The sequence below is a fragment of the Chenopodium album genome, chromosome 9 (genome assembly GCF_948465745.1).
Source record: "Chenopodium album chromosome 9, dcCheAlbu1.1, whole genome shotgun sequence".
Classification (NCBI taxonomy): Eukaryota; Viridiplantae; Streptophyta; class Magnoliopsida; order Caryophyllales; family Amaranthaceae; genus Chenopodium; species Chenopodium album.
In genome coordinates this window covers 47,793,008-47,804,158 of record NC_137842.1, presented here as the reverse complement: position 1 = coordinate 47,804,158, position 11,151 = coordinate 47,793,008, and the positions used below count along the sequence as shown (strand labels likewise).

Here is an 11,151-nt window from a genome sequence, read left to right as displayed (position 1 = left end):
GGTTAGGGTATCATTGAAATCCTCTGCTAGCAGCCACGGTCTAGAGTATAAGTTTTTAATTTTATTAAGCTCCTCCCACAAATCTCTTCAAAGAGTCGAGTTTGGGCTTGCATAAATTGCAGAAAAGAGCCATAGATCTTCTTCATCCTACTTAATCAACACTGTAAGATGCTGAGAATGCTCATCATAGACTTCGATCGATATCTTTTCCTTTCTCCAAAACATCCAAATTCCTCCACTAAATCCCCGAGCTTCCACTCATCTCTGGCCAAAGAATCCAACTTCTTTGCAAATTGCTTTTGCCAGATCACCACTTGTATGAGTTTCCACAAGAACCAGAATTGTTGGGTTATTAATCCGCACCAATTCTTTGATAATTGTCATCTTATTACCTACTCCCTTTACATTCCAGATTAAAATCTTGATAGACATATTAAACATAGGGAAGTTAGGGAACCTGTCATACACGTTTAGGGGAACTTTAGGCATCAAGCTTAGATAAGCTTCCCGAAAAGCTTTCATCGGGCCATCCGTCTCCATTGGGAGTGAGAAGTTTGCCATCATACATTGAGGGTTGTGCTCCGGTTGTATGTAGGAGGTGAATTCCATCATTGCCTTGTTTGATAGGGGGTGAAATACAATCAAGCTCGACCCTTCCATCAGATAGTCCACAAAGGTCTCGTAGCGTAGAGGGATCCTTAGTTCCAGTGTCAATGGGATTTACCACTGGCTCGTGATGGATATTTTGATCAATCTCAATCAAGCTACCTTGCTTCGAACACCCTATCTTCTTCTCAGTTTCACCCTCTAAATTATTTTCCTTGCTACTCGTTCCAATTAGTTTATAATAAGTGGAGATATTGGAGTCAGACTTCTTGAAATTATTTTTCAAGACCAAGAAAGCTTTATTTTTAGAAATTGTAGCTCCTCTTTTATCCTTTTCTAATTTTCTTGAAGTATTAGGAATATTATTATGAGTCTTTCCTTTGGAATTAATTCCCAAAATTCTTCCATTATTCAAAATACTATCATTCACCAAATCAATATGATTTTCAGCTCCTTCCATAATTCCCTCCAAATCAGATTGGTTTTCCTTGGAGACATTCTCTTTTTTCTTTTCACTCATGTTTTTTGTAACCAATTAATTATTTTCCAAAATTGAACTTCCCAAATTCAGTGTCGAATTGATTCCCTGCCCTTCTTCGACTTTCATATCAAAATCCTCATCATCAGATGATTTTCTTCCCAATTCTGGACTATTTTTCCCCAAATTAGCTACAGCTTCCTTATGATGCTCATTCAATTGAATATGCCTCAAATTATTCCTAACCGTAGAAGTACGGCTCTGCCCTTCAATTTCTCCAGTGTCATCCTCTTCAGGATCTAGAACCGAAAATCTTGAGCTACTATTCTGCTTTTCCTTATTAGCTGTGTTATCCCCTTGCTTGGGTTTCCAGAATTGGTCTGTTGGTTTGTTTTTATGCCACTTGTTCGAACCCTGGTTATTTAAATTTTGCTTGTTTTTCTCACCTCCCTGAGCCTGTTTTGCAGGTTTAGTTTTATTCATGTGAGGAATTCTCCTAGAAGGCTTCTGAACTAGCATCCACGCTCCATATTTATCATTCTTCTCAGGACGATTGCAAACCCTCTGACTCTTGTCAAACAGACCATGTTGCTCTCTGTTGACCTGATTATTTCCCACTTCCTTGCCATTGCCATTGGCCTCATAAGTTGTGTATTCACCATCTTTGTGGCTTAGCCTTCCACACTTAAAGCATATCATTCGGGCCCCTTGTATTGTATGCGCCACACCATCCCATTCATCTTGAATTTTGACAGTAATGGTTTGGTGAAATCAACTTCTATGTAGAATCGAACATATTGTCCTCTATCCTTGGACTCCGTATTCATATCAATATTTATGACTTTGCCGATCTTAGAACCAATATTGAAGAGAAAATCCCTATCAAAATACTCCACTGATAGTTGTGGAATGCGTACCCACGCCGTGAGATTCTTGATTGGTTCTTCGTCTGAAACAAAATTTTGAATCCACTTTCTAATCGTGAGATAACTATCTCATATCATCCATGGTCCATCAGTTAGGACATAATCATAGTCTTCTAAATTGTTGAACCTCACCACATAGTAGGCATGCCCAACGTCTGTAAGGGAAATATCTTCTTTCAAGTTCCATTTCAATTTCAGACGTTTCACCAGAACTTCATAGCATAGTCTCCTGTCGAACAGCTTGATAATCAAGGCCATTTTCCACGAAGTCCGCAACCTTTGTTTCTCCTCTTTTGTCAGATAGATTGTAGGGCAACTCTCATCATCCGAGTCACAATCCAAAGGGACATCATCATCTGAGATTGCCTGATCATCATTCATCCCACCTTCATATAGAGGATTGATATTTCTATCAAAGCTCCTAGCCATTTGGCTATACGATAGGTTATTCTGATGAATAGCCATTCCTTGCATAGTTTTCGGCACCATTGAAACATCTTCCATAGGAATCTCATCCTTATGAAGATCTGAATCAGGTTGATTACGCTTGAATTTCTTATTTGACCTTTGAAGAAGGTCATTTTCTTCGCTGGTCAAACTTTTCTCTCGCTCACTTTCGCTCGCCATTTTTCGTTAGGAATGTACCATTAAAAAGAGAATAAATTGGTAGAAATCACCTTTTTTGTCAAACTTTTTTGAAAAAACCACCTTTTATGTTATTTTATTTATTAAACCACCTTTTAAGTACAAAAATTCTTGATTGCACCACCCCTATTTTAAATTTTGACGAAAAATTTAATTGAGGCGTCAAAGGGACACACAACTTGTGCCATTCACTCCTAATCATGTATTTTTTCACCCCTAAAAATACTTGACCCTTCCCTTTATATAAATGCATGACTAAATTGAGTAGAACTCTAAAAAACCAAACCTAATTTTTCTACAAAAATTAAATTGTAGTATTTGTTTATTCTCAACCCTAAATTGAGGTAATTATATTAATAATGGTTGAGATGGAAGCATTGGCGGATCTACGAAGGGGCCTGGATGGCACCGCCCCCCCCCCCCCCCAAATTTTTTTTTTTTTTATTTAAGTAAATATATAAATTTATAGGTTAAATACAATTTTTATGCAATAAATAACATCAAATTAGCTTTGTCATAGTAGCCATGCATTGAGTTTGGACTAAAAGTCTTAGGTTCAAGCCCTTTTACAAGCATTTTGTGTATATTTTTTATTTAGTGCCCCTCCACACTAAATATTCTACATCCGCCACTGGATGAAAGGGAAGGTTTTGCTATGGTTGATGATTTGGAAGTGGATGGTTGAGATGCAATTTTTTAGATTTGAAATAGGGGTGGTGCAATAAAAAATTTAGGTACATAAAAGGTGGTTTAGTAAATAAAAAAAAAATATAAAAGGGGGTTTATACCAATTTTATCTTAAAAAGATAAGGAAAGAGTATATAATTGAATGTGGCTTAATCATATATGTCTCAATGTACATGTATTACTCAATCAATCATCAATCAATAATCAATCAACCATTAATAATTAATAATAACTATATACTAAACGACACACAGGCAATGACACATGTCATATTCTTGTGTGTCTTTAGTATATTTTTAAAAAAAAAAAAACACTTTGAAAAAAAAAATTAATAGAGAATATATGCAAAATATTTTCTTCCAAATGTTAGGAAAAAAATCATAAAAAAATATATAAATCCCAACATAGATATCTAATAATATCTTTCTATAAATTTTTTATATAAGTAATTACGGTACTTTTTAATGTATAATATTTATTTTTCGTAAAAATATCACGAATATATATCATTTAACCTAACATGATTAGTGAAATTTTTTATTTGAAATGTGAAATAAAAAAAAATGCCATCAAGGTTCAAAAAAGAAGATAGTTTCAATAAAATATATAATATGTAATCGTAAAACATAAAATATAAAATATAATTAAGTTGCCTGATTTGGCATAAAATAAGAAATAGATTGGATAAAATTATATTCTATATTTAAATACAGTTTTAAATTGATACTCCGTATTAAAGAGTGAATAACAGTGCAGTGCACGGGATTTAACCTAATATTAAAAAAAAATAGCTTGATTAAATGCTTTGATTAATTAAACACAGAACACTGTTTTGGGTGTTTTTGTCCCTTGGGAGAGTTACAGCTCAAGGACTGATCCGACCGCGTCTGTACCTGCAAAACAACGGAGGCTCCGTGGGTTTGGAGCTCCGCCTCCGACGGTCAAGTTAGTACTTGAATATGAATGGGAGAAAGTGCGGAAAAGAAAGTGAGATCTTCTCGGATTCCGAGATCAGATGTTTCTCTTATGTGAGATCAGAGAATGTAGGGTAGGTGTAATAAATGATTGAATGCAATGTGTCCCCAAATTTGGAGAATATCTCCCTTTTTATAGGGTCATTGGAGGACGTGCCCCTTTCTAGGTTATTTGACCTAGATTTAGTGGGCCGCGACGTTTTATGGTGTTCTTGGGAATTGGGCCTTGAAGGTGGCAATTCAGGAAGAGGAAGTACTAATGAAGGTTTGATATGTATTTGCAAATACATATCAAACCTTAAAATATTAAAAAGTATTGCAAGCACATGGGGGTGAGAGAAAGGAGGAGAGAGATTAGTAAGTGGGACCAATTTTTAAATGTACCACTAAAAGCTTATATAATATCATTGAATATGTAGTGATATTATTTCTATACGTAGTTGATACCACTAAATGAATATACAATACCATTGAATGAATATATAGTACCACTGAATATTCAATGATACTATTTGATCATCCAGTGATACTATTAATCACCCAGTGGTACACTTAAATCCAGCACGTGAGGGTGAGAGAAAAGGAGGAGAGAGATGGGTAAATTTCATGCGAAATGTCTCAAATGCCCCTTGATATGTATATACAAGTACCTATCAAACCTCCCTTTGGAAGGCCTCATTCAGGAAGCATCTGAGGTTGACACGTGTCAGCTGGCAATTGGCCCAAATGGACCTGCCTAGGCTTGACATGTGACCCTCTCTGATTGGTCCACGTGGACATGGTAATTTTACCCAAAACAAACACTATGAATGCTCAAATGCTTGTAATGATTTAATCACACTCAAATCCTTATATACATAGAAGTTGGAATTATGACATACACACTCTAAAAGTTTTTTTTTTTTTTACTAAAAAAAAAAAAGAAGAAAGGATACATAATAGAATAAGAATACAAACCTATAAAAGGATCTTATATCGTATCATATAATATCTGTGATCGAAATGATAATACAATACGTATGTCTTTCTCATGAATCAGTACTAGACGGACTTATCAACTTATATAGGATAAAGCACGATGACAGACCTCAAACCTAGTATAGGAAGGATCTTGTAATCACTAAAACCAGCTTCAACAAACAGTTTTTTCCATTCTTTCTTTTCCTTCTCCAAAGAGTGACATCATCTCAATGTCAAATAAAATTTGGGCATTTGAATGCTTTGAATTCTTAATTTGGGGCTCCACCACAATATCAATGATAATCACCTTACCTCCTTGACTTTTGCTAGGAATTGCCTCTTTGCACTGCTTTAGTATTTTAACGCATTCATTGTCGCTCCAATCATGTAAAATCCACTGCATATAGTTATAAAATACAAACATTAGGCTCACGTTATTCATGCTATTGAGGGTTTTATTATGGGGTTACTAAATGCCACAATAGAATTACTTATGTTGCGGTATTGAATGACGCATCTGCCCTTACTTATTTTTTTGGCAAATTTGTTATTTGTTTAAGCCCATAAATTTACTAATTTTCGTTGTAAAAAAAAATTACTAATTTTTTTTAATCAATAAATTTTACTAATTAAATTAAGTATATTTTATTATTTTTAATAATTATTAAAAGTTAATTAGTATAAATTAAACGGTTTGCTTAAAAAAAAATTAAAATGGTACCCGGTCGCATGCTACATGCGACTATACCGCGGTATAGTCGCATGTAATACGCGACTACACCGCGGTATAGTTGCATGCTTACATGCGACTATACCAAAACATGCGACTATACCGCGGTGTAGTCGCATATAGCATGCGACCGGGTACAACGGAAATTAAAAAAAAATTCCGACATATACTTGACTCGACGGCGTCGAAGGTTTGTCGTCCCCACCAAGTGCCTCCGATATGAACGCAGACAATCGTCGACACATTTTATTGGACGGAAAGTACAATGTTAGTGGTCAACCGTTGTGGGATCGGTCAAGTTTGTTGTTAAGGTGGAGTCGTGGTGCTGGACAGTCAAGGTGGGTGGTGGTATGGGTGGTGGAGCTGATAGTCAATGTGGAGCTAAGGCTTGAGTATGATCAAGGTAGGACAAAGTTAGTAGTTAGTAATGGTTGGATTGTTATGTTATTTTCAAAATATTAAGGGGCATAAAAGTCTTTTAATACTATAGCTTGAGTAATTTCATTGTGACAAATTGCAATTCACTTTATATATACTACTATCGACAATAGTTAGCGGATATGATACAATCTACAAATGGCAAGGGGATGTGGTTTCTTAGGTTACACATACTAAAATTATAAAATATTTAATACTCCCTTCATTTCAAAATATAAAGTATGTTTCTCATTTTGCAGGAGAATTAAATAAAGTCAATGAGCATGTAATATTGTACTCCCTTCAATGCTCCTATTTTAATTTTTATATAATCAAACTTTAAGTAACTTGGACAAAAAATTCTAAGTACTACATCAGTTTCATAATAACAAATTAGTTTAACTTTATATTAAAATATTGTTAGATTTGTACGCACTGATACATACATACATATATATATATATATTTTAGTGTGTCTTGAATGTGGTTGGCCAAAGCATGTGACAGCTTGTAAAAGAATAAAATAACTACTATAAAACTGACTAAGTAAATCTTGTAATACTGATCAAGCACTACACTGACTAAGTAACTCTTATAACATAAATAAAGTAAAACAAATAAATTTTTTTTGATGTTAGGAATTATGATACACATTATGGTGTCGGTTTCTGTTTCACAAGTGGAGACAAAATTAAAATGCATTTAATATGTGCATTTTGTAATATTATATTTTTTGAAAATAAACAAATATAATATTAAAAAATGCATTAATATTATAATATTACAAAAAGTATAATAATATTACATTGTAATATTATATGTAAGGTATTTAAATTAATTAATAGATATTAAAAAATAAAATAAAATGTACAATAAAATTCTTAGATTATAATTCTAAATGTTTAATGAATGGTTTCAAGACAGAAGGAAATTAACTATCTTTTACTATAGTTATATTATTACTTTGTATTACTTTCTTTTTTTAAATTGACACATATTCCTTTTTAGTAAGTTTAGTTTTTAGTTGACACATTTTCTTTTTTGAGTAAGTTTTAGACTTTGCATTTAGTAGTCTACCCCACTTACTTTGTCATTCTCTCTCTCTTTTCTCTCCTTAAAATACATGTGTGTCTAAATCAAACACGCCAACTAAATAGGAATTAAAAAAAAAAAAAAAAAATGAGTATGTAGTAATTATCCTAAACTTCATTCCCTTGTATATCCAATTCCTACATTTCATTGCCCTATTAAATTTATAGAATCATTAGAAAAAATAAAACTGACGAGTCATGTATTACATGCCACTAAAGAATAAGTGCCACATAAGATTGTGACAAATTTTTAGCCGTAAATTGTGACCTTTACTATCATCCAATAAAATATATCTAAATCAAGTTCTTTGTAGGAAAGGCATACAAAATAAAATAATTTCAAACAAATCCTGAATTTCTGATGAATAAAATTTAAACTTAAAGTAATTTATTTGGGAAATTTTGAATTTTAACACCACAAAAAAAACTCGAAAATGACTTTTTTTTTAAAAAAAAAAAAAATTATTTTAACACCACAAAAAATTTAGAAAATAGGATATTACCACCACTTATCAGTTTCCGTCCAAAAATTCTATAAGTGAGGTCCATTATGCCACATGTTGTCATACTATTAATTTTTAAAAAAAACAAAACAAAAACCCTAAAACTAAATTAGCCACCTACTCTGCCACTATCGGCAGCTCGCGTCACCGCCCTATCCCAACCTAACACCCTCGTTCCTGATCCCATCCACCAAAATCTCCACCCCTTTCCTAAAATCGGTAACCTACCCCAATGGCCAAAAAAACGGATAATCGTTTTTCAAACCACTTAGAAACAACCACAACAAACGGCAGCTAAGGGTCGAAAACGACCGATTTAGGGCCTAGGTGGTTGATTTCGACCATAAACTGGTCGTTTTGACCCTTACAAGCCTAATTGGTGGTCGTTTTGAGTGGTCTTATAAACGGCCGCCCGTTTTAAGCGGCCATTAGGGACGTTTAGTCAGTTTTGGGAAAGAGGAGGGAAAGGGAGGGGTTGAAGTTTGCGGTTGCTAGGGCTAGGAACGAAGGGTATTGGGTGGAGCATACATTTGTCGGCGCTGCCCAACCAACAATGGGGATGGGTTGGCTGGATTATTTAAGGTTTTGGTTTTTGTTTATATTTGTTTTATTATTTTTGTCCAATAATACGCTGACACGTATGTATTGTGGACCCCAATAATAGATTCCATCCATAAATTTGTTAAGTGGTGGTATAAGCCAATTTTTTTTAAAAAAAGGTGTACTATTAAATAAAAGAGGTTTTTTTTTTTTTTTTTTTTTTTTTTTTTTTTTTTTTTGTATTGTTAAAAATCAAATTTATTTGGAGAATAAGAAAAAAATATGTACTACCTCCGATTTTTTTTAGTTGTAACTTTGCGGTATTATTTGAGAGACATAAAATATATTCCAAAGTTGCAACTCGAAAATATCAGAGGTAGTAATTGAGATTTTAACATAACTACGCACAAAATAAAAAGGACATTTGGGTATATTTGATTATTTGTGAGATATAAAAATATTTAAAAGTTGTATATAATGTGTATGGATGTATTTTATATTGATTAGAAGCATGCATGGCATTTTAGGAAAGTTAAAATGAAATTCAGACAATACAATATATTGTAATTTGTAAGACAAAGAGAGTATAAAAGCATAGTTTTCAGTGGAAATGGAAAGGTACACTAAAAACACAAACTTTTACAAAAATCGGGTGTACAATAATTATTGTACATCCATTTTAAATCTCTTTTAAAGTGATTAAAAGTTACCCCTAAAATGAATAAAAGTTACCCTAAAATGAATAAAAGTTACCCAATACAAATAAAAATAATCTACGTTTTATCGGTAAAGAATCACATTTTAAATGACTAAAATTCAATTATTAGTGATTGAAAGTAATTTTATGACCCTTATAAAACTTTTCTTGTTCGATTTATAAAAAAAATCATATTACGTTCAAAGTTGCCCAAAAAAAGGCAAAAAGTTACCCCTAAATTGGCTTAAAGTTACCCCTATACTGCTCGATGTACACTAATATTAGTATAAACCGGATGTATACAAAAGTTTTTGCACTAAAAAATACGAAGTATGTCACATTAAAATGAACAACAAAAAGCTATAAGGACCTGCTCTTTGTGTCTTATTTTTGCTGAAATTTATTTATTTTTACTTAAAAGTTAAATTATTTTTATTAATTAAAATTTATTTTTACTAATCCTTTTATATTTGTTTTTTAAAATAATTATTTTTTTAAGTGATCAAAGTTAGTTTATTGAACTGAAATTATTTTATTGCGTTGAAATTAATTTTTTTTCTTACATATAACTTATTTGAAGTGAAGAAAACTTGATCTTATTGTATCCATTGTATAAGTGGTAGTGATCGCATATCGTTACGTTGTTTTAGTCCATAAAAAAATAAAAGCTAGATGTAAAAGAAAAAAAAAAAAATAATAATAGCACCTCACCTTAAGTAAGACAGCATCAGCAAGAGGGACCTTCATAAACATATTACCAGCAACGTAAATCACGTTGCCATTACTATCATTCCCTTGTAAACCGTCAACCACATGTGGCAACTCAAGTACAGTACATACCATCGATGGATAGGCTTCGGATATGGCCTTAGCAGTTGTCCCATTGCCGCCGCCAACGTCGACCAACGTATCCACTCCGTCAAGTAATCCCTTGAATCGTTTATTTGTCACCAATAGGCTCGTAACTAATCGAGAATCGCTTTCCATAGCACTGTTAAAATAATCGTTCAACAACGGTTCATGGCAAGCATGCTCCCAAAACTTCCTTCCATGAGCTATTTGGTAGGGAGATTCATACTCAACCTCACTTTGAAACCAATTGCTTAGATGAGAAGATTGTTCGGTTAGAAAAGAAAGCGTTGTAAGAGCAAATGGAGTTTGCGAAAGAGGGTGATCTTTCAATAGAAGTTGGGAGCTCAATGTAAGAGCAAATCCTTCTTCGCCGTTGAGTAAGGTTTTCATTGAGAAGAATTTGGAGGATACAAGAAGGCGCATTAAGCGCGAAAGAGAGGTAATTTTGTTAGGGAGGATAGGAAGTGAATTGGCTAGCTCTTTAAGAGTCATTGGTTTGCCATGTTTATGAATGGTGTCAGGAATGCCTAGTTGAATTGCACATTTTAAGGCCATGGATTTAAGAAAGTAGAAAACATGACTCCATATATGAGCTTGTGCCTCTAGTAGTTGCTCTTTTGTTTCTTCCTTAGCGTATATGGGTGAATCCATTTCTTTTTGCAATTTTTTCAAGAATGATTGATGGTAGTGTAGCTCTAGCTAACAACTTTATAATTGTCGTCTAGATATACTCCTTTTTATTTATTTATTTATTTATTGGTTATCACCCTGATCGGCAATAGGTTTAGAAAATTCATTTTAGACAATTTTATTAACTTTAACTAGTGTGTGGGCCGGACGATGACACAGGTTGCTAGTTTAATTATAATTGTTTAATTTGCTAATCAAATTTGATTGTTTAGTATTAAGATATATTTAGGAAATATCCTAAGATTTGGTGAATATATTTAGATTTACTAGGATAATAATTGTTTCCTTGTTTGTGTCGATTTCCCTAAGCTAGCAGGACATGTTTTAGGCTTAGGAATCTTCTGCATTGTATTAT

At 33.2% G+C, this 11,151-nt stretch overlaps 1 protein-coding gene across 1 annotated transcript; it reads right to left on the bottom strand.

The window, feature by feature from the left end:
• Positions 1-5,359: 5,359 nt before the first annotated feature.
• Positions 5,360-10,853, bottom strand: LOC145559814 (trans-resveratrol di-O-methyltransferase-like). Its single transcript, XM_081621110.1, has 2 exons — positions 9,966-10,853; positions 5,360-5,673 (listed from the first exon to the last, which is right to left on the bottom strand). The coding sequence occupies exons 1-2, from the start codon at positions 10,755-10,757 to the stop codon at positions 5,449-5,451; spliced, it is 1,017 nt and encodes a 338-aa protein (XP_081477236.1). The 5' UTR covers positions 10,758-10,853; the 3' UTR covers positions 5,360-5,448.
• Positions 10,854-11,151: the final 298 nt, after the last annotated feature.